The sequence below is a fragment of the Camarhynchus parvulus genome, chromosome 28 (assembly GCF_901933205.1).
Source record: "Camarhynchus parvulus chromosome 28, STF_HiC, whole genome shotgun sequence".
Taxonomy (NCBI): domain Eukaryota; kingdom Metazoa; phylum Chordata; class Aves; order Passeriformes; family Thraupidae; genus Camarhynchus; species Camarhynchus parvulus.
Window position 1 is genome coordinate 3716340 of NC_044598.1, and position 24436 is coordinate 3740775.

The 24436-nt window shown below is 48.7% G+C and overlaps 1 protein-coding gene across 1 annotated transcript in view; it reads right to left on the reverse strand.

Moving 5' to 3' along the window:
• The window catches only part of ADAMTS10 (ADAM metallopeptidase with thrombospondin type 1 motif 10), an 80146-nt gene that overhangs the window by 6082 nt on the left and 49628 nt on the right, over positions 1-24436 (reverse strand). Inside the window, 12 exon segments of the mRNA XM_030966749.1 lie at positions 1017-1146; positions 2270-2396; positions 3373-3536; positions 5368-5448; positions 6886-7009; positions 8315-8448; positions 14996-15025; positions 15028-15068; positions 15101-15129; positions 16725-16788; positions 18005-18150; positions 23385-23492. Of these exon segments, the coding sequence (XP_030822609.1) occupies positions 1017-1146; positions 2270-2396; positions 3373-3536; positions 5368-5448; positions 6886-7009; positions 8315-8448; positions 14996-15025; positions 15028-15068; positions 15101-15129; positions 16725-16788; positions 18005-18150; positions 23385-23492 (1178 nt within the window).

Here is a 24436-nt window from a genome sequence, read left to right on the forward strand (position 1 = left end):
CCATTCCTCAGCAGAGCTGCAGTGTCACCAGTGAGGGCTGTCACTTGGGATTTTCACTCTCTGCCACCCTGGTTTTCCCCCTGGCTCCCTGCCTGTGCTCCAGGTATGTTGGAATAAGTAATTTTTTGACTTAGACATGGGGTAACTGAGAGGTGTTTTAAAAATTTAAATTTAAAAATGTAATTTTAAAATTTAAATTTAAAAATGTAATTTTAAAATTTAAAATTAAAAAAATTGATTTTAAAAACTAAATGTATAAATTTAATTTAAATTTTAAATTAAAAATTTAATTTTAAATTAAATTAATTTGATTGCAATTTTCTTCTATTTAATCTCAAGCGAAGGGTGTGACAATGTAGATGTTATAATTTATGCTATTGTAATTGGACATTAACTATTTCTTAATTATAATATGTTACAAATGTTTCTTGGCTTATCAGTTTTTTCTACACTATGTTGCAAATGCTTTAAAGATATTATTATCTAAAATGTATTTAATATCATTAATAATAATGAATACATTATTATTATGCTAATATTATCATCAAATAATATTATCTAACAATATTATATATATATTATACTAATTATATATATTGTACTAATATAATATACTAATTATATTAGGATAATATAATTATCTAATAGTATTAGATAATAATAAAATATAAAATATTATTATCTAATAATACTAATATTATTACCTAAAATTATTTAATAATACTAATATTATTATCTATAATTATCTAGAGTAATTTTTGTCGAAAATGACTCTCTGTGGGTCTACCTTTCATAGTTCTATTTCTCCAAAGAAATGTTGATCTCCTAAATCAACATTTCTTATCTCAAAATTTACATACAAATCCGTACTATATAAACTTTCTATTAAACTTTAAAGCTTAACAGAAAAAAATAAATTATTATTAATAATAATAACAATAACAATAATAACAATAATAACAATAATAATGATAATGCTAATAATAATAATAATAATTTCCCCCACTGGTACTCACGCAGGGGGACAGGGCTCGGTGTTGCAGCTCCTCTGTCGCTCGGGGACTTTGGTGTCAGCGCTGCAGAAGTGGTTGGGGACAGTTGAGCCATCAGAGAGTTTTCTGCACACCACAGACTGGATCTGGCTGCCTGCCCAGAAAAAAGAGGGAAGGGGGAGAGGGAGGAGGAGGCTGAGGATGTGATGCCTCAGGTTTGAGCTTTTCTATTTTTCACATTCTGTGCTGCTTTAGTGGGTGGGTCTGGGTTCACATGAGGGGATGGTGAGCTCTGTGCACAGAGCAGGGAGACAAAACAATTCCTGCTCCAGCTGGGGACCAAGGACAAATGATCCAAATTTCAGGCCCAAGAGCACAAACAACGTGGGCTGGAGAGAGAAAAACAAGCAGGATGGGACTGCATGGGCTGGGGCTGGAATTGGACAATGAACTCCAAAATGCTAATAGACCAAAATTTATAAACGTGAGAATGGGATATTGGGAAGGAATCCTTCCCTAGGAGGTTGGGCAGGCCCTGGCACAGGGTGCCCAGAGCAGCTGGGGCTGCCCCTGGATCCCTGGCAGTGCCCAAGGCCAGGCTGGACAGGGCTTGGAGCAGCCTGGGACAGTGGGAGGTGTCCCTGCCATGGCAGGGGGTGGAAAAATTTGATCTTTATGGTCCTTCCACCCATCCCTGTGTCCCAGCTGAAGATGGCACCCAGGTGCTTTGCCCTGGCACTGCCTGACACAACTCCCACCTGGCTGAGTGCAGGGTGAGGCCATATTGATACCCCAGAGCCCCAGACACAGCACAGGGGGGTCCCACATGTTCCCCCAAAGCAGCCCAGCATCACAGCTCGTCCCCTGCACACAGCACAGAGCACTTGGTCCATGGGGTGTAGTGCCAGGAGTACAGGAGGGGGCTCTGGGGAGGGGACACGTGTCCCACTGGGGACATTGGAGCCAGCACAGCACCAGCTGGGCTCTGGGATGGGGAGATCACATCTCTGGAAGTGTCCAGGCTGGACATTGGGGTTTGGAGCACCCTGGGACAGTGGAAAGTGTCCCTGCCATGATAGGGGGTGGGAAAATTTTATCTTTAAGGTCCTTTCACCCATCCCTGTGTCCCAGCTGAAGATGGCACCCAGGTGCTTTGCCCTGGCACTGCCTGACACAGCTCTTACATGGCTGAGGCCATATTGAGACCCCAGAGGCCCAGACACAGCACAGGGAGGGTCCCACAAGTCCCCCCAAAGCAGCCCAGCACCAGAGCTCACCCCCTGCACACAGCACAGAGCACTTGGTCCATGGGGTGTAGTGCCAGGAGTAGAGGCTGGAGCCATCCCTGCCCACGGGAGCGTTGAACTTGTAGCGGATCCCCTGCGGCTCCGTCCTCACCAGCACCTGCAGGAAAGGCACCCCCAGGACATCAGTGCCACCACAGTGACCACCCAGTTGGCATGCCACAGCCTCTCTAACAGCCTGGAATATTCCCCTGTCCCCTTCCAGCCCCTCGCAGTGCTGGCAGGGCAGCCACCAGTGGTGACAGTGGTGCTCGATCAGAGAATGAGCTCCCAGAAACTCAAGGGTGGAATCATCCCCAAAACCTGACAGATTAGGGCAGCAGACCTGAGAATTAGGGAGGGAGATCTGGGAGTGCCCAGTGAATAAAGCAGTGCCCCCCAAGGCAGGCACTGGGGGCTCTTGTCCCACCTGGGGTGACTCTTTCAAGGCTGGATGTGGCACTCAGTGACACAGTCTGGCTGACCAGGCAGTGACAGGTCACAGCTTGGTCTCACAGGCCTTTTCCAAGCTAATTAATTCTGTGATTTACTGGGTGAATTCAGCCCAATTTACCTCTGCTCTCTGTGTCCCGTTACCCCCAACAGCCACACCAGGGGCTGATCAGCTCCAACCCCCAGGTAGCCACAGCAAGATCTGTCACAGACATATTTTATGAAAAATCCTTTCCTTAGGATTTTTCCTCCTAAGAAGCTCAGAGGCCTCAGGAACAAAATGTAAACATTGATTATCTGCTGCTGCGGAATGCAACAGGTGCATCTGTGATTGGTCTCATGCTGTTGTTTCTAATTAATGGCCAATCACAGCCCAGCTGGCTCAGACTCTCTGTCCGAGCCACAAGCCTTTGTTATCATTCCTTCCTATTCTATTCTCAGCCAGCCTTCTGATGAAACCTTTTCTTCTGTTCTTTTAGTATAGTTTTAATGTAATATATATCATAAAATAATAAATCAAGCCTTCTGAAACATGGAGTCAGATCCTCATCTCTTCCCTCATCCCCAGACCCCTGTGAGCACCATCACATTGATCCTTCCAGCCCAACTTAGGCCCACACCAGGAGGGGTATGAAGGTACCAACCATGACAAAGAGGGTGATGTTGGTGGGTCCCAAAGCCTCCAGCGACTCGGGCTCCTCAGGGGACCTCCTGTAGTGGAAGGTGGTGCCGGCGATGTCGAAGCGCCGGGGGGGATCGATGGAGAGCTTCCCGTTGATGAAATATTCCCCACTGTCCCCTTGCAGCGCTGCCAGCACAGGGGAGGGGGCTCAGCACAAAGCTCAGGGCACCAGGGCCAACCTCAGCCAGGTGCTGCTCACCTGCAGGGCTCAGAGCTTCGCTAAATGGCACCAGGGTGGGCACAGGGAAACTGAGGTACCCACGGTGCCTGCCCAGCACCTCCCTGGCCACGCAGCCAGGCTCAAACCCAGCTGGGAATCCCCAAAATCAGAGGGTTTTGGGAAAGCTGCAAAAGGCAGGCCTCAGAGGCAGCAGAACTGTGATTAGAGCTAAGCAGTAGTGTCGCAGACATCTTTTAATGAAAATCCTTCCCTTAGGATTTTTTCCTCCTGAGAAGCTGAGAGGCCTCAGGAACAAAATGTAAACATTGATTATCTGCTGCTGTGGAATGCAACAGGTGGATCTGTGATTGGCCCATGTTAAATGTTTCTAATTAATGGCCAATCACAGCCCAGCTGGCTCGGACAGAGAGTCCAAGACAGCTGCCTTTGTTATCATTCCTTTCTATCCTTAGCTTAGCTAGCTTTCTGGTGAAACCTTTTCTTCTGTTCTTTTAGTATAGTTTTAATGTAATATATATCATAAAATAATAAATCAAGCCTTCTGAAACATGGAGTCAGATCTCTGTCTCTTCCCTCATCTGAAAACCCCTGTGAACACCATCACACAGCAGCCGTGAGATTGGTCAGCAGAAAAATTATTTAAAAAGTAGAAAAGCAAGGATTAGTAGAACAATGGTCTGTGTATTAACGCTTGTCTGGTATAACTCCCTAAGCAACAGAAAAGTTTATCTAGCAAGATATCAGGTAGTTTGAAGCTTAATAATGGAGCTCTGGGCATTGTGTTTTAAGGCTCACAAGCAGGTATTGTATTTGAAATAAGCAAGTGTTGTTTTAACCAAAGGTACATGTGCTTATAGCAGTTAGATAGAACTATTGTCAATGTGCTTTTGCTTTGTGTGATTGGTCAAAAAACTTTTAAAGTGAGTTGTAACATTAAGTTCTTGGTCTGCTGGTGGCATCTTCCCATTGTTATAACCATGTAATGAGACTGATGTTGGAAAATAAAACAGCTCAAGGCAGTTCCTCAGCAGTCCCGTCCCGTTTGTGATTTGTACATAGCCCATGGCCGGCGACAGTCGGGGCTGCTGGGGCCCGGACAGGGCTGTGGTTGCCCGGCAGAGTCGCTAGAGGGGGATCGGAGCGTTCGCTCCTGCTCCTGCCTTCCCTCCGCTCCACCGAGCTCCGGGAGCGGCTCCGGGCACCGCTGCCCTGCCCGGGACGCGGGGGATGCTGCGGGGGCTGGAGGATGCTCCCTCCATATGGGATGCTCGGAGGGATCCCAAAGTGTCCAACACTGTCCTGAGAGCGCAGAAATGCAGAAAGGAGTCCCCACACACCGGGCAGGGAGGGATGGAGGCACCTCCGATTGCCAGGAGAATCCTGCTGGCACCCGGCAGCATCCAGGGAGAGCAGCCTGCCCTGCACCGCTCGGGGAACAGGGAGGAGAAAAGGGGAAAGAAAATCCTCGTGGTGAAAGCAGGACTGAGCAAGGATGGAAAACCAAGCCCGAGGAAAACGTGAGTGTTTTTAATCCCCGGGATGGCAGAGGGGAGATGGCAGGAGCTGAGGGATGTGGGGTTTGCCCAGGGTTGTGATGCTAACACAGGACAGGGGCACTGGGGGACACACAGCCCTGCTCCCTTCTCCTGCCCCAAATCCCAGCCTGGGACCCCCAAATCCCCATTCCCAGCTGCAGTGGGAAGTTGTCCCTGCATTTCCCTGTTAATCCCAGGGACATGGCAGGGCCTGGGTGGGATTTCAGCAGCCCCAGCTCACCCAGGTAGTTGATGGAGAGGTTCAGCTCCCGGATGTCGATGTGCACGGAACCCTTGGGGATCTGGATCACCTCCTCATAACCTGTGGGACAAGCAGGTGAGCAGCATTTTCAGCCTCCAATCCCAGAGCCAAAGCTGCCCTGGGCTGGATGGGAGCGTGAGCCAACCCCTTATCCATGGGGAAATGATGGAAAAAGCATTTTGGGCACCAAAATGGAGCAGGTTTGCACTGGGGGCTCTTGTGGTGGGACTGGGAATGTGCTGTGGAGCTGGGATCAACCCTGGGGAGCAGGGAAGGGGCTTGGAGCTGTGTGTCAGAGATTTGGGCACCACTGGAGGCTGGGGCACTATAGGAATGTGCCCTCTGTTGACAGAGTGACAAAACCATCCTTTGTCCCCTCAAAAAGGAAATAAGCTCAGAAGTTTCTGTCCTGGATTAGGTGAAAAGGCATCTCACAGGAGCTGTGGGATTTCACCTCCAACTTAAGGATAGCTAATTGGACAGGAGCCAAAAAGTCCCACCTGAGCAATTTACTAGAAAGAAGAGAACAAAGAAACTAATCGGGCCAAGAACCTCTTGCACCTGGCTGGGTTTTTCTCTGTAAAGAGTTTTGTTATTTTGCCTTTTATTAAAACCTTTTTGTTTCCAACACTCCCACAGAAGCCATCCTGCTGATTTTATGCCTTCTAAGCTAGCTGAGCTATCTTGGGTGTAAAATAGATCTCCAAGAGCTTATGAGACTCGAGGGGACCCCTATTTCATGGAACAGGTAACAGCAGCCACTCTCTAAACATTTTTAGTTTCCAACACTACCACAGAAGTATTTTATGCCTTCTAAGGTAGCTGAGCTATTTTTAAGGGATATCCCATATTTCAGGGAACAGGTAACAGCCACCATCCTCTAAACCAACACTTTTCATTTCCAACACTACCACAGAAGCCATCCTGCTGATTTTATGATTTCTAAAGTAGCTGAGCTATCTTAGGTGTGAAATAAATCTCCAAGAGCTTATGAGAGTCGAGGAGACCCCTATTTCAGGGAAGAGGTAACAGCCACCACCCTCTAAACCGACACTTTTCGTTTCCAACACTACCACAAATCCTGTTGATTTTATGCTTTCTAAGGTAGCTGAGCTATCTTGGGTGTGAAATAAATCTCCAAGAGCTTATGAGACCTGGCTTGAGGAGATATTTCAGGGATATCCCATATTTCAGGGAACAGGTAGCATCAACCACTCTCTAAACCACTTTTCGTTTCCAACACTACCACAAATCCTGTGGATTTTATGCTTTCTAAGGTAGCTGAGCTATCTTGGGTGTGAAATAAATCTCTAAGAACTCATGAGACCTGGCTCAAAGTGAATCCTATTTCACAGCACAGCTTGGCTGGTGGACAGGAGGGATTTGCTGCCTGGTGCTACCCCTTGGGATTGAGCTCTGGGGTTTGTCCCTGCGTGTCCCCAGGGGCAGGTGAGGAGGAGGAGGGACTGGAGGGTGAGCCGGCCGTTTGTTCCCTACCTCCCTCGGGCAGGGAGTGGTTGAAGACGCCCTCGATGGTCTCGCAGGAGCTGCCATCTCCCCCGCACACGCGGCACTTGTCCTCCTTGGAGTCGGAGCCCAGCACCCGGTCACAGCCCACGTGCTGCAGGGAGGAACAGCAGCAGTGAGCCAGCCCGGAGGGACCCTGCTGTCCCCTCAGGGTCACAGACATCTTTTATGAAAAATCTGGTTTTTAGGATTTTTCCTCCTGAGAAGCTGAGAGGCCTCAGGAACAAAATGTAAATAAACAATGATTATCTGCTGCTGTGGAATGCAACAGGTGGATCTGTGATTAGCTCATGTTAAATGTTTGTAATTAATGGCCAATCACAGCCCAGCTGGCTGAGACACAAAGCCTGAGCCACAAACCTTTGTTATCATTCCTTCCTATTCTATTCTTAGCTAGCTTTCTGATGAAATCCTTTCTTCTATTCTTTTAGTATAGTTTTAATGTAATATATATCATAAAATAATAAATCAGCCTTCTGAAACATGGAGTCAGATCCTCGTCTCTTCCCTCAGCCTGAGACCCCTGTGAACACGGTCACACAATCCCCCTTTGTTCCACTGCCCCATGGAGAAAAACAGATCCCAGAGATGCAGGAAGGGAGGCAGACAGACACGCAGCCTGTCTGTCTGTCTGCCTGCCTGCTGGGGGATGTTGGCCACTCCCACAGAGCTTCCTTATAATGAACTTTTACAGCTCCCCCCAGATCCCCTTGCAAGGGAAACATCAAAGGGGCTGGGGCTGCACAGGCTGGGAGTGCAGGGATCCATCTGAGAGGCAGGGAGTGCAGAGAGAAGGGGAATGTTCCTGCTCCAGGTAGAGAAATCATGGAATTACAGGATGGGTTGGGTGGGAAGGCACCTTAAAGCTCATCCCATCCCACCCCTGCCATGGCAGGGACACCTCCCACTGTCCCAGGCTGCTCCAAGCCCTGTCCAGCCTGGCCTTGGGCACTGCCAGGGATCCAGGGGCAGCCCCAGCTGCTCTGGGCACCCTGTGCCAGGGCCTACCCACCCTGCCAGGGAACAATTCCTGATTCCCAAGATCCCATCCAGCCCTGCCCTCTGGCAGTGGGAGCCATTCCCTGGCTCCTGTCCCTCCAGGCCTTGTCCCCAGTCCCTCTGCAGCTCTCCTGGAGCCCCTTCAGGCCCTGCAAGGGGCTCTGAGCTCTCCCTGGAGCCTTCTCCTGTCCAGGTGAGCAGGCCCAGCTCTCTTAACCCTCCACCCATCCCATGTCTGTGTGAGCAGTTTGAGGGCAGTGCTTGCCTGCCTAGGTTTCTGTCCCTGTCCCCTCTTCTTGGGGATCTGTCCTTGTATCCCCCCTGGTTTGGCTCTGTCCCTGTCCCTCCTGCCCAGAGATCTGTCCTTGCCCCCCATTCCAGGGCTCTGTCCCTGTCCCACCTTGCACTCCCCGTTGACACAGATGTCATTGGAGTCCTGCCTGCAGGGCGTTCCATCCACCACGGCTGCCGCTCTCTCCGTGTAGAAGTTGAAGCCCTCGGCCAGGCAGTTGAGGGAACACGCCTTGACACCCCCTGGGGAAGGAGCACAGCTTCAAACGGGTCCCAGAAGTGGTGCAGTCAGGTAGAAATATCATAAAGGTTCATAAAATGTTCATAAAATCAAGCCTGCTCTCCTGGAATCAGTAAAATATCATAAAGGCTTCCAAAAATCTTCATCAAATCAAACCTGCTCTCCTGTATTCAGTAGAAATATCATAAAATCTTCATAAAATGTTCATCAAATCAAACCTGCACTCCTGGGATCAGTAGAAATATCATAAAGGCTTCATAAAATCCTCATAAAATCAAACCTGCTCTCTTGGAGTCAGTAGAAATATCATAAAGGCTTCCTAAAATCTTCATAAAATCAAACCTGTTCTGCTGGAATCAGTAGAAATATAATAAAATCTTCATAAAATGTTCATCAAATCAAGCCTGCACTCCTGGGATCAGTAGAAATATCATAAAGGCTTCATAAAATCTTCATAAAATCAAACCTGCTCTACTGGAATCAGTAGAAATATCATAAAGGCTTCCAAAAATCTTCATCAAATCAAACCTGCTCTCCTGTATTCAGTAGAAATATAATAAAATCTTCATAAAATGTTCATAAAATCAAACCTGCTCTCTTGGAATCAGTAGAAATATCATAAAGGCTTCATAAAATCCTCATAAAATCAAACCTGCTCTCATGGAATCAGCAGAAATATCATAAAATCCTCATAAAATCAAGCCTGCTCTCTTGGAATCAGTAGAAATATCATGAAATCCTCATAAAATCAAACCTGCTCTGCTAGAATCAGTAGAAATATCATAAAATCCTCATAAAATCAAACCTGCTCTCTTGGAGTCAGTAGAAATATCATAAAGGCTTCCTAAAATCTTCATAAAATCAAACCTGCTCTGCTGGAATCAGTAGAAATATAATAAAATCTTCATAAAATGTTCATCAAATCAAGCCTGCACTCCTGGGATCAGTAGAAATATCATAAAGGCTTCATAAAATCCTCATAAAATCAAACCTGCTCTCTTGGAATCAGTAGAAATATCATAAAGGCTTCATAAAATCCTCATAAAATCAAACCTGCTCTCTTGGAGTCAGTAGAAATATCATAAAGGCTTCCTAAAATCTTCATAAAATCAAACCTGCTCTGCTGGAATCAGTAGAAATATCATAAAGGCTTCATAAAATGTTCATCAAATCAAGCCTGCTCTCTTGGAATCAGCAGAAATATCATGAAATCCTCATAAAATCAAGCCCTGCTCTCCTGGAATCAGTAGAAATACCATAAAATCCTCATCAAATCAAACCTGCTCTGCTGGAATCAGTGGCAAAGCTGGCACTTTGCAAGTTCCCATGTGAAAGCAATGCTGGTGTGAGCAGTTTATTAACAAAACCATCTATTCCTGGGTGAAAAACAACCAGCACCTTTATAAACTGGTTTTGGATAGAAAAATGAAAACTCTCTCTCAAAAACAACTTTCCCTGCAGGCACACACCAGGGTTTGAGTGACCAATCAATACAAAGTAAGAACTTATTACTAATCAATACATTGGCAAGAAAGCTACTGACTAATTGGAGTCACACAGGAGGTCTGTAAAATGGTATCAAAAGGAGAGTAAAGAATTTATTCTTTTGTGAGTAAAGAATGGGATTTTTTTTTTTCCACCCTGAAGAAAATGGAATCTGTGGGATTTATTCCCATAGGAAAGGATGTGGAAAACCAGGAGGATGCCCCTGGAGGAGGGAGCCAGGCCCTTGAGCTGGACACAGACCCTGGCTGTGACAGGGAAGGAAACAAAGTGATTTGTCCTTATCTGGGTCACTCCTGGCACTTTACAGGTTGTAAAACCCTTCTGCCTGCTTTACCAGCAGGGAAACCGAGGCAGCAGCTCCTGAGGAACCTTTCCAAGGTTTTTTTTTCAGCTGCCAGAGCAGAAGAACCAAGTTACTGAGCAGGGAAACCTTTCCTTTCTGCCCGAGGTGAATCCTTCCTAGAAAAGGTGATGAGGATGAAGGAGAAGGATCTTCAAGTTACAGCTGAAATTTCTGTATTTTCCTATATTTTCACCCAAATATCTGTGGATGAAGTGCTTGGGAGCAGGCTGTGGCTCCAGCAGAGCATTCCCTGCCTGCTGCCACTGGATTTTCTCAACCCCTGTTGAGAAGGATCTTCAAGCCACAGCTGAAATTTCTGTATTTTCTACATTTTCCAACAACCTTTTCCAAAGCACCACCCCAGGAACAGCTCCCAAATATCTGGATAAAGTGCTTGGGAGCAGGATGTGCCTCCAGCAGAGCATTCCCTGCCTGCTGCCACTGGATTTTCTCAACCCCTGGTGTAGCTTGAGGATGAAGAAGGATCTTCAAGCCACAGCTGAAATTTCTGTGAAATTTCTGTATTTTCCTATATTTTCACCCAAAATATCCAGATGAAGTTCCTGGGAGCAGGATGTGGCTCCAGCAGGGCATTCCCTGCCTGCTGCCATTGGCTTTTCTCAAATCCCTGGTGTGGCTTGAGGATGAAGAAGGATCTTCAAGCCACAGCTCAAATTTCTGTGAAATTTCTGTATTTTCCTATATTTTCACCCAAAATATCCAGATGAAGTGCTTGGGAGCAGGATGTGGCTCCAGCAGAGCATTCTCTGCCTGCTGCCACTGGATTTTCTCAAATCCCTGGTGTGGCTTGTGGCGTTTGCTGCCTTTATTGAGCATCCCAGGAGAGCCAGCAGGAGCCTGGCAGAGGTGCCTGAGCTGCTCCAGCTCCCTCCTGGAGGCACCACCCAGCTCCTGATCCCTGTGCCAGAGCTGGGGAAGCACCTTGGATGGGAGGAATGGGAATGTGCAAAAGGGAAACTCGACACAGAACATCAAAGGGGTGAAAGGAGGGGAGGGGGCCCAGCTGTGCCAGAACAGCTGGGGGGGAAGAGAGAGCAAAGCTGGGAGAGGGAGGAGCAGGAGGAGACACGAGAGGGGAATTCAGCAGCTTGGAGGCATTTTCTGGAGCAGGATGCCTGGGCAAGGCCCCTGGAGAAGCAGCTGCTGAGCAGGGGGAGCAGCAGCCCCCTCTGAGAGCAGGGGATGCCCTTGGGCTCCTGTGCTCACACTGCTCCATGTGGGATGAGTGAAAATGGTCCTGCAGTTTGTCCTGCCTCAGGGTTTCTTATTAAAACTGGGGGATTTTCATTCAATTTTGCCCGTGTGCTATTTGGAAAGTGCCTAAAAACTGGAGGGTTAGGGTCTGCAACTGAGCTATTAAAGAAATTAAAGACATCAACCTCATCTTAGGATTTTAGCTTTTCTATTTTTCATCTGTTTGTGATCCTGCAATTCTTTGGTGTAGAACTCCAAACTCCACATTCAGTGTGAGCTGCTGCTTTCCCTCTTTGGGCAGACACAACAATTCCTCTCCAGGCCTGGCAATCAAGGACACCTCACTGCCTCAGGCCCCAGAAATGGTAACAAAAGTGAGCTGGGGACAGCAAATTTGGGGTAAATGACTTCATTAGCTGAAGCTGTAATTGGGAGATTAACCCCCAATATGCAAATAGACCCAAATATCCGGATGAAGTTCCCTCACAGGAACAACCCCATCCCAATATCCCATCCATCCCTTCCCTCTGTCAGTGGGAGGCATTCCCTTGTCCTGTCCCTCCAGGCCTTGCTAAAATTCTCTTTCTTTCCAGCTCCCTTCAGGCACTGGACACAAACCAGCTGTCCCCAATTCTGAGAGAGAGCCCAGACTTGTGCAAAGTTGTTCCTTGGCCTTCCCTGCTCCATGGCTCCTCCCTGGGTCACCTTTTTCTTACCTTTTTTTTCCTTTCCTTTCCTTTCCTTTTCCTTTCCTTTCCTTTCCTTTTCCCTTTCCTTTCCTTTCCTTTCCTTTCCTTTCCTTTCCTTTCCCTTTCCTTTCCTTTTTCCTTTCCTTTCCCCTCCCTTCCCCTTCCCCTTTCCCTTCCCCTTCCCCTTCCCCTTTCCCTGGCACTCTTTGACTCTGAATAAACAAAATGAAAATGCTCCTCATGACCCACAGCCACTGTGGGAAGAGGAGATGAAGCTCCCAAATCCCTTCAAAACAAGATCAGCGCTGCCAGCCTCCCACCAGGGGAAGGGTTTCATCACTCATTTTGTGGCAGGGGAAGCTGAAGCACAGAGAGAGAGGAAGGGGCTCTTTATGAAAGCCAAAAATCCCTGTCAGGGTCAGGTGACACCTCAAGGGTGATGTCCAGCTGGCCAGCCAAGCCCTGGGCCATGCCTGGGGAGGAGAGAGGTCTGAGTCAGGGTTGTCTTCCTCCTTGGCATCCATTGAGGTCTCAGGGTGACTTTACAGCCTCCAATTTAATTACATTTTTATTGATCCATCCCCTGCAGCCTCAGCACAGCTGCCCCAGCTGCAGGAGCCCCGCTGGGAGCTGGGCTTGTTTGCACAGCTGGGAAGGATTTCCCCGGTCCAGTTCATTAACTCCACCGAGGAGATGAGCTGTTCCTCCTTGTTATTGAGACATTTGTGCCACAGAGCCTCCTCCAGAGCCTTCTGCAGGACCCAGGGCTGACCTCGGGAAGAGGGAAGTGCTGCTCTTTGAAGGATCCACCAGATCCCATCCCTTCTCCTGCTCAGGAAGCTTTCCCCTGCCTGCTCTGTCTCCTCCCAATCGAGCACCTGTTTTAGGTTGGAAATGGGGGTGTGCACTCTATTCCCATCTGTCAGAACTGGGGCAGTTATCTTCTGTCCATTGGGCAGTTTTCTTTATCTCTCCCACAGCCAACCCTCCCTCCAGGAGATCTCTGCTGTCCATGGCCACTGAGTGTCCCTGCAGGGCTGATCCAATTCCAGCATCCCATGGGGAGATGCTGCGCCCAGGGGAGGAGCCAAGCATTCCTACCTGGATCCAATCTGAGCCTGGAGCAGCACAGCAGCCTTTGCCCCCTGCATTGCCAGAGGAGCAGCTTTCTGCTGCCCTGCATTGCCAGAGGGAGCCCAGGCCCATCTGCAGCAGCCCTGGAGCTGCAGAGGAAAACTCCCCCCTTGTGCAGGATCCCTGCTCCAGCAGCAGCACAGCTGGCACTGCAGGAGGGCTGAGCCCCCATGGGATGGGGCTGTGCCACCCCCTGACACACAGGGGGGCAGGGCATGGTCTGATTCTGTCAATGTTTTTTTTGTTTGTACTATTGCATTTATATTTTCAGTTGTCCTAGTAAAGAATTGTTATTCCTATTGGCATATCTTTGCCTGAGATCCTTTTATTTTTAAAATTATAATAACTCAGAGGGAGGGGATGCTTTCACAGAATTCACAGAATCACAGAATTCAGAGAAGGAGCTGAGCTCACTGTGAATCACTGGGTTGGAAGAGAACTCCAAGATCATGGAGTCCAACCGAGCCCCAACAGCTCAACTGAACCCTGGCACCCAGTGCCACATCCAGGCTTTGTTAAACACACCCAGGGATGGGGACTCCACCACCTCCCCAGGCAGCCATTGGAGAACTTCATCACCCTTTCTGGAAAAAACATTTTCCTGCTATCCAACCTATATTTCCCTTCGTGCAGCTCAAGGCTGTGTGCTCTGGTTCTGTCAGTGCTGCTGGAGAAAGAGCCCAGCCCCAGCTGAGCACAGGCACCTTTCAGGAGCTGCAGAGAGTGATGAGGGCAGCCCTGAGTCTCCTTTTCTCCAGGCTGAGCACCCCCAGCTCCCTCAGCGGTTGCTCACAGGGTTTGTGTTCGCGGCCCCTCTCCAGCCTTGCTGCCTCCTCTGGATGTGCTCAAACATCTCAAAATCCTTCCCAACCTGAGGGCCCAGAACTGGACACAGCACGCAGGGTGTGCCCTCACCAGTGCTGAGCTCAGGGGCACAATGACCTCCCTGCTCCTGCTGGCCACACCATTCCTGATCCAGCCAGGAGCCCTTGGCCTTCTTGGCCACCAGGGCACACTGCTGGCTCATGTTGTTGACCAGCACCCCCAGGTCCCTTTTAGCCAGGGCACTGTCCAGCCACACCATCCCCAGCCTAGCACTGCTGTCACAGACATATTTTATGAAAAATCCTTTCATTGGCATCTTTCCTCCTGAGAAGCTGGGAAGCTTCAGCTTCTCCACGTTTTGCTGCTTTGGAATGTGATTTGGAGAATTGTTTACCCAGCATGTGAAATTGTTTTTTCTTGATGTTCAGTGACAGCCACTTGTGTCGAGGCTGTGAGCAGGCACGAGATTTTATTATCTTTCCTTTCGTTTTTCCTTTCCTTTCCTGAAATTTCATTTCCTTTCCTTGAAATTTCCTTTCCTTGAAATTTCCTATGACATCCTTTTCTTCTATTCTTTTAGTATAGTTTTAATATATCTTTTTTTAATATAATATATACCATAAAATAATAAATCAGCCTTCTGAAGCATAGAGTCAAGATTCTCATCTCTTCCCTCGCCCCGGGACCCCTGCAAGCACCACCACGCTCTGCCTTACTCCGAGTAAGGAGCTTCAGAAGCCTTCAGGCTTCTGCAGGGACACTCTGAGGGGGTTTCAGCATTTTTGCCACCCTGCCCCGTGGCAGCAGAGGAGCTCAGCGCCAGCAGCCCCAGCTCACCTCCCCGGTAGGTTTTCCAGGTGTAGTATTTCCTCGGAAGGGCACGCTGTCGAACTCGGCGCACTGCAGCCGGGGCAGTCCTGTAGGCACAGAGTCACGGGTCAGCGTGGGGCTGGGGCGCCTGGGGGGCACAGCTGGGCACTGCCACCAGCTCTTGGGACAGAGTCACGCTCTGACACTGGGGCTGCGGGCTGCGGGGGGCACCAGCCCTTGGGGCACGGACACCAGCTCTTGGGACAGGGACATCAGCTCTGACACTGGGGCACTGCCACCAGCTCCTCAGGGACACCAGTCCCTTAGGGACAGGGACACCCTCCCTGACAGTGGGCCACTGCCACCAGCACCTTGGGGACAGGGACATCAGCCCCTCAGGGACAAGGACACCAGCTCTGGCAACTGGGCACTGCCACCAGTGCCTTGGGGACAGGGACATCAGCCCTGACAACTGGGCATGATAACCAGCTCCTCAGGGACACCAACCCCTTGGGGACAGGGATATCAGCCCTAATAACGGGGCACTGCCCACCAGCTCTGGCAACAGGGCACTGCCACCAGCTCCTTGGGGACAGGAACATCAGCTCTGACATGGGGCACTGCCACCAGTCCCTCAGGGACAGGGACACCAGCCCTGACACTGCTACACGGTGGCAGGACAGTCCCTCCTGCAGAGCCAGGCACGATTTGAAGATCAGGAGCACGAGGAGGGGCCCCAGGAGCTCTGCCTGGTCTGTGACCCTGGGGAGCAATCCCCCCAAACCCAGGGAAGCAACAGGACCCATCTGTTTCCCTCTCCAGCAGCCCGTGGGTGTTAGAGCTGCAATCCCCCAGGTGCCAAGCTCCTCTGAGCACCCCCTCAGCACAGATTTCTCTGTAGATCTTTGAGGTTTAACCCCCAGCCCCGGGAAGCAGAGTCTGACCCAGCCTCACCTGAGCAGCCGTGCAGGTGCAGCCTGGGAGGAGCAGAGCTGGAATTCTCCCTCTCTCCTCCTTTCCCTCCTTATCTTTGGGCCCCTCTGGATCCCGAAGCCCCGCAGGTCCGTGCAGCCCCCGCCCCCGGAGCCGGCTCCCACACCTGCCTGGTCCTGCCCGGAATTCCCCTTTGTGGGATCACTGCCGGCACACCCCGCCCTGCCTCCTCCTCCTCTTCCTCCCACGGCTGCACAGAGCACCCCGCACCTGGGTGGAGAGGGCTCATCCCACCTGGACAGGGCTGATCCCATTTGGAGAGGGCTCAACCCAATCCTGACAGGGCTCATTCAACCCAGAGAGGGCTCAACCCAGTCTGGACAGGGCTGATTCCATTTGGACATGGTTCATGCCAACCCAGACAGGGCTCATTCAACTTGGAAAGGGCTGATCCCAATCAGAGAGGGCTCATCCACCCTGGACAGAGCCCTCCCAAGTGGAGAAGGCTCATCCTACTGAGACAGGGCTGATCCCAACCCAGACAGGGCCGATCCCATTTGGAGAGGGCTCAACCCAATCCTGACAGGGCTCGTTCCATCCACAGAGGGCTCGTCCTACTGAGACAGGGCAGATCCCAACCTGGACAGGGCAGATTCCCCTGGACAGGGCAGATCCCAAGCTGGACAGAGCTGATCTCATTTGGAGAGGGCAGATCCCACCCCAGACAGGGCAGATCCCCCCAGACAGGGCTGATCCCACCCTGGACAGGGCAGATCCCCCTCCTCCATCCCTCCATCCCTCCCAGCCCCGCTGCCCCGCTCACATCAGTGTTGCAGGAGCGGTAGCGTTTCCTCTCTCCCAGGCAGTATTTCCCTCCAATGGTGGGCCTGCCAAAGAGGAAGGAGGTTTGTGAGACTGTGACATAGATAAGAACTGATAACCATCTGAGTCCCAGCAAGAAATACCTTGCACATTTAATCCCAACCCAGCAAAAGAAGTTAACACTCCCCATCCATCCAGCCTCTGCTCTAGCTCAGCCTTTCCAAGGCATCACAGGCACCTGGATGTGCCTTCCCATGGACACCAAGGGTTGGGGACGCTGCAGGGCTGTGGTGACAGGGCCACCCCACGTGTGGGTGCCATGGCACAGAGAGAGAGAAGTGGCAAGCGTTTCTCACAGCGGCTTGGGAGAAGTTTTAGGGAGCTGGAAAGATGTGATAACTTGTTGACTATAAACAATTTGCAGGTGGTGTTTTTCTACTTTATTTTTCTGTTCCTCTCAAGTGTAGGAGTGTCGGGGGGTAGCATGGTCAGGACAGACGGAGATGAGAGATCTCTGCAGCCAGGTCATGGAATTTGGGGTTTATTGCAAAGGGCCTGGGTGCAGGGCCCTGCTGGGAGCTGCCAGCCACAGCTCAGAGCAGGCCCCAAAGAGGAGAGAGGGGGAGAGAGGATGAGAGGGTAAGAGAGTAAAAGAGTAAGAGCATAGGAGGGTAAGAGAGTAAAAGGGGTAAGAGGGCGAAGTTCCCGTTACAATACAATAAATCTTCTTCTGTGTTGAATATTCTAATTCTCACTAACCAATCTAGTACAAGATACAAATCCTATAGCATTTACATACAACCTATAAGAATCACTACATTACCATACTGTGTTATATTTTAAACCCTAAAATCTCCTCTTTGGGCCCCTTCTGCCAAGCTGTAGGGTCTGCTCTGACCCTTGGGCCTGTCTGCAAGCAGAGGGTGTTGTTCCATCAAAAGGGAATCACCTTCAGCTGGCCACACCATTGTTTTCCTGTTGTACAGTAACTGAGGGATCTCAAAGCTTGCTTTCGTTTCAATCTCACTTATAGTTTCTATATTCTCAAAATCTTTTGCCAGGCAATCATATTTATAAGGCTTTCCCGTTTCATCTTCCCCAACACTCAAGGACAGTGCGCGAGAAAGATGTTTCTGTTAGTTAGCCACTAAAATAGAATCTATCGTACCACTCTAGAAAAACCGCGCGGTTCTTTTGAATAAAGCCTTCTTTGCCTTTTCTACCACCCTGCCTCTCACCTGTTCCTGCCCTGACCCCAGCACAGGAGTGACCCCCACGTACCTGGGGCTGTCGCAGTGGCGCACGGACGAGGAGACGCCGCCGCCGCACGTCCGGCTGCACTCGCCCCACGATGACCACGAGCCCCAGGCTCCGTCCACACCCTCTGGCCGCGTCCCGAAGGGCACACACTCCCTCTTGTAGCACCACTGCGGGGACACAGAGCTTGGGACACCTCAGCAATGGGACCCTGTCAGAGCTCAGTCAGACATCCCTCCAGGTGTCCAGAGTTGCCGAGGACCCCGCCACGGGGCTCGGAGACCCTGGCACGCAGCCCAGAGCACCTGGGGATTTGATTTTGACCTGGATTTGATTATAACCAAGGCATGACATACCGGACAGTGGCACATCACCCAACTTACCCACCCAACGTCCTGCCTGATCCTCACTTCAGCAATTGCAATAAACCTAGGACTAGTACCATTCCACTTCTGATTCCCAGAAGTACTCCAAGGCTCTCCTCTCACCACCGGCCTCCTCCTATCCACCATCATAAAACTCCCCCCAGTCACGCTACTCTACATAACCTCACGCTCACTAAACCCTATGCTTTTAACTATCCTAGCTGTCCTCTCAGCAGCTCTAGGAGGGTGAATGGGTCTCAACCAAACACAAATCCGAAAAATCCTAGCCTTTTCTTCCATCTCCCACCTAGGCTGAATAGCAATCTTTGCATGTTTGTATGAGGACCTGAAAGTCACAGAAGTTTAAATAGTATAATAATAAAGTTATCACAGGGTGAAAATGTAGATTTTAGGATTTTTGGTATGGGGGTTGTGGGGACAAGATGGAGGAACTTGGGCGTGTCCAGCCTTTCTTCTTCTTCTTGGTCTCCATTTTCCACAGTGATGTTGGCACTTTGGGATTGGTTTAGAGTAGAAGTGCACTGTCTAACACAGGTGATAGGTATTGGGAATTAAGTGTAAATATGTTATATGTAGTTGGTAGTATAAAAAGACAACACCACCTCGGGGGCGGTCAGAGTGCCTGTGGCTGCCCTGCTGAACAGATCTCGGCTGGGCAGAAAGAAAATTTTATAGATAAGAATTAATAAACAACCTCAAGACCAAAAACTGAAGAGCTCTGACTCGTTCTTCAGACGCACGAGCCGAAACAGAGACACCCTGCACATCTCGGGGGGGATCCTCCTGCCAGAGCCTCCAGGGAGCCAGCGCAGGGCTGGGATCTGCTCTGGGATCTGCTTTGGTCCTGAAGAATCTGAGCTTGGAGCTGCACCAGCCTCAGAACAAAACTCTCCAAGGCAAAGGGTGCTCGCCTCTCCTTGGGTGCAATCAGTGTCCCCAGCCCCTGTGGCACCATCCAGGCAGGCACCGGCAAGGGGTCGCATCCCAAATGTTGCCCAGAGCAGCTGTGGCTGTCCCTGGATCCCTGGAAGTGTCCAAGGCCATTTTGGACACTGGGGCTTGGAGCACCCTGGGCTATGGAAGGTGTCCCTGCCCATGGATGAGGTTTAAGGTCCATCCCAACCCAAACCAGTCTGGGATTCTCCTCTGAAGATTTCCTGAGTCCCCATCTCACATCTTATAAAAGTCCTCGGCAGAATTCCAGGTGATCTTGGATTGGAGTTGCTGCTGCTGGGCAGGGCCAGGATCCCTGGGGGACATGGCCACAACCACTGCCAGGACAGAGTGAGTTTTGTTTGTACTGAGAGCTCAGGTTTGTGAGGTTTTTGTGTCCAAAATGCCCAGATCAGCAAAGAGCTCGAGTTCAAATGAAGTTTAAATTGTAATATCAGCATTGTGTCATCATTCTGCTGAGGATCCTTAAAGAATCCGCCTGTCCCCGTCCTACTGGGAGACACATGCTCATGGAAATTTGCCTATGAAATATTTCCCTCAGGCCTGGCACGTGTCCCACAGCCCCTGGGGTCCCCAGCCATGGGAGGGTGGGACGGTGCCAGAGCCGCCCGGGCGCGGTGCCGGACACGGAGCCCCGGGGCCTGAGATAATCCCAGGAAGGAAGAAAGCTCTGTGTGCTCCTTCCAGGGGCTGGGAACCCACCCTGGAGCTGCTGGCACAGCCTCTCCCTGCTCCTCCCGAGCCAGCTCTGCATGGGCAGCCGGGAAAAATGCACGGAGGCTTCCCAGGAATCCCAACTCACAATCTCTGGGAGCACCAGAGCCTCTCCAAAGGGGGATCCCATGTGGAGGAGATACTCCACAAGATTCCCACAGCCTGGGAATAGCTTCAATAAACTCTGGGGGCCCCTTCCCTTCCCTTCCCTTCCCTTCCCTTCCCTTCCCTTCCCTTCCCTTCCCTTCCCTTCCCTTCCCTTCCCTTCCCTTCCCTTCCCTTCCCTTCCCTTCCCTTCCCTTCCCTTCCCTTCCCTTCCCTTCCCTTCCCTTCCCTTCCCTTCCCTTCCCTTCCCTTCCCTTCCCTTCCCTTCCCTTCCCTTCCCTTCCCTTCCCTTCCCTTCCCTCTGAAGAGCCCTGGTTAAAAAGCAGTTACAAAGCTGGGGGGAAGGGATGATTAAAAGTGGGAAAAACTGGGAAAAAGGAGGAAAAAAATGTGGATTCTTGGGGTAAGACAGGCGAAGCCGTGACAACCACAGGAGATTATTTAATTTTAAAAAGAAGGATCTGAGAGGAGGAAATTCCCAGAGGTTTGGGATGTGGGCACAGCAGAGCTTGGCTCAGCCTTCCCCCACACTGGCTGGCAGAGCACAGGAATTTTCTCTCTCCTTTAATATTTCATACTTTAAATTCCCTCATCCTTCTGTCTGCTCTCCCCAGGGCAAAGGGAGAAGCCAGGGAAGACCTTGGAGAGCTGCTCCAGCCAAGGGCTGAGGTCTGGGGCTCACCCCAGCAGCTCCAGCTGGGAACAATACAGAAACTTAATATAAAAGTTTATTCTTAATATAAAAATATATTCTTCCACCCAAGGCCATCAAACCACTTCCAAATAATGAATGGATCCAAAAGGATAAGCACAGGGAGGTAACTGGGGGTTCAAAGTGAGCCAGAATCCTCACAGGGAGCAGCTCCCACAAATCCTGGGGGCTGTGACTGCTTCATTTCCCTTCCCTCAAGGCTTTTGAAGAAGTCTGGTTAAAAAGCGGTCACAAAGTGAGGGGAAAGAGATATTTAAAAGTGGGAAAAGCTGAGAAAAAGGCATGACTAGGAGGGGAAAAATGCCATAGTCCCTGTGAGTGTGCAGCAGGAGGGATGTGCAGCCCCAGGAGCTGCCTGCTGCTCTCTGCCCCAGTTCCCAGCAGAACTAAAATGAAAAGAATCTGTGGATTTGTCAGAGCCATGGTCTCCCCTGAACACCAACTCCTCCAGCTTCCTAAGGATTTCAAATATTTCTTGGGAATTACTTTTCTTCTAGTGGAATGGGGAATGTCCCAGCCCCATTGTCCCAGTGTGCAAAGGCTCTTTGTCTGAGCAGTGCATTCACTTTGTACTGGGGAAAATGGGCGTAGGAGGAGCAGGGAGTGAAGCAATCATTGCAAAATTCATGGTCAGGGAAAATCCTGCCCTCCCCTCCCAGCTGAGGGTAAAAAACCAAGGTTTCATCATAGCCAGTTTTTCCCAAATTCCTCTGAAAGCAAAAATCTGGGAAAACCGGGGGAAAAAAAAATCCCTTTTCTCAGAGCAGCCAGAAGACCCCAGGAGATCCCAGCAGACCTGAGGACAAGGTGTTCCTTTAAGGACATGGCATTCCATGAGATCCTATTCCTCCTGAAACAATCCATGGAAAACTCGCTGCTTTTCAGGAGGAGCGTGCCCTGTCTGAGGTTATCCAGGAAATGTTCAGCAGGTTCAGTGTCAGTGACAGAAACTGTCCTGGGACGGGCAGCAGAGCCAAAGCTGCCACAGCTGCTTGAGGTCACCTTGCTGTGCCTCAGGGGTGGCACCAAGGAGGACTTTGCCAGAGCAGGGATTTCCCATTCCATATTCCATATTACACTTTCCATATTCCATATTCCATATATCACATTCCACATTCCCCATTCTATATTCCACATTCCACTTTCCACATTCTATTTTCCATATTCCACATTCCATTTTCCATATTCCATATTCCACTTTCCAATTTCCGTACTTCACATTCCACTTTCCACATTCCATATATCACATTCCATGTTTCATATTCCATATTCCACATCCCACTTTCCACATTCCACACTCCACATTCCATATATCACATTTCATATTCCATATTCCTCTTTCCACATTCCACTTTCCATATTCCATACATCACATTCCACATTCCCCATTCTATATTCCACATTCCACTGTCCACATTCTGTATTCCACATTCCACTTTCCACATTCTATTTTCCATATTCCACATTCCATTTTCCATGTTCCATATTCCACTTTCCAATTTCCATATTTCACATTCCACTTCCCACATTCCATATATCACATTCCATGTTCCATGTTCCATATTCCACATCCCACTTTCCACATTCCACACTCCACATTCCATATATCACATTTCATATTCCATATTCCTCTTTCCACATTCCACTTTCCATATTCCATATATCACATTCCACATTCCCCATTCTATATTCCACATTCCACTGTCCACATTCTGTATTCCACATTCCACTTTCCACATTCTATTTTCCATATTCCACATTCCATTTTCCATGTTCCATATTCCACTTTCCAATTTCCGTACTCCACATTCCACTTTCCACATTCCATATATCACATTCCATGTTCCATGTTCCACATTCCACTTTCCACATTCCATATTCCACACTCCACATTCCATATATCACATTTCATATCCCATATTCTACATTCCATATTCCACATTCCACATTTAACATTCCATATTCCTCTTTCCACATTCCACTTTCCATATTCCACATATCACATTCCACATTTCATATTCCGCTTTCCATATTCCATATTCCACATTCCACTTTCCACATTCCATGTTCCACACTCCACATTCCATATCTCACATTTCATATTCCATATTCCACATTCCACATCTAACATTGCATATTCCTCTTTCCACATCCCACTTTCCATATTCCATATTACACATTCCATATTCCACATTCCGCTTTCCACATTCCACATACCACATTCCATATTCCACATTCCATGTTCCACATTCCATACTCTGTATTCCACAGTCCACATTCCACATTCCACATTCCATATTCCACATTCCACATTCCAGCACTTTGGGCTGGACCTTGGGGTGATTTCTGGGCTCCTTGGCCCATCCCAGCCTCCCTCCAGGGCAGCTCTGCCCTGTGGGGTCAGGGCTGGGCAGGCTGCTGGGTGCTCCCAAATCAACCCCACGCCCCCAGCACGAACAATAATCCCATTTTTGCTGGAAAAGGGACCCAGTCCCTCCCTGCCAGCCGTGTGGGGTGCCCAGGGCTGCCTTACCCCCTTGTCGATGGTGTTGGTTTGGCAGATGGTGCCCTCGGCTGCGGGGATGCTGTTGGTGATGCAGCGGTTGCTTTTGCTCAGACACCACAGCTCACTGCAGACTTCCTGCAGAGGGGAGATTTGGGGGGACAGGGAGGAGGGGAGAGACAAAGAAACAAAACCCAGATTAGGATTGGCTTGTGCCAGGGAGGCACCAGCTGGGTGGGACACGGGGACAGCAAGTGTATTCAGCATGGTGGGGACAGTGTGAGATCAAACCCTGCCAGCTGCAGCCACCCCAGGGCCACTGGGAGCTGTCCCCTGTCCCTTCCTCTGCGCTTGCAAACTAAGCACAAGCACCTAAGCAAACCTTGTGGAGGAAAAAATTAAACTAGAAACAAGTTTCAAAGGATGAGCTTACAGAAAAGACTAGGTACTTCAGAAAAATAGAACTTTAAAAATACATTATAGTAATACCCACAGAGAAATTTTAAATAATTAGCTTTAAAGTATTTACAATATAGTGTAGCAAAAACTGATAAGGCAATAAACGCTTATAATATATTTTAATTAAGAAATAGCTAGCTTCTGATAGTAATAGCATGTTATAATGCTATATTAAGTTATATATTACATATAATATAATATATATTATATTATTTATATATTATTTAGTTATCTAAAATATATATTATTTTATATATATTAAATTTAACATATTATTAATATATAATATAGTATAACATAATATGATATAATATATAATAATACAGTAATATAATATGATATATACTATACTATACTATACTATACTATACTATACTATACTATAATATAATATAATATAATATAATATAATAATATTTTTTCTATATATTTATATTAAATATAAATTATCTATATAATCTTGCCCTTCACGAGACTAAAAATAGAATAAAAGTTTTTAAAATGCCAGTAAGTTATCCCATCTCTAAGTAAAAAAAAACCCTAATCCAACAGAACAATCAAACCACAGAAAATACAACTTCAAACCAATATCAACACCTTATAAGATTTACAACAGCTTTTAA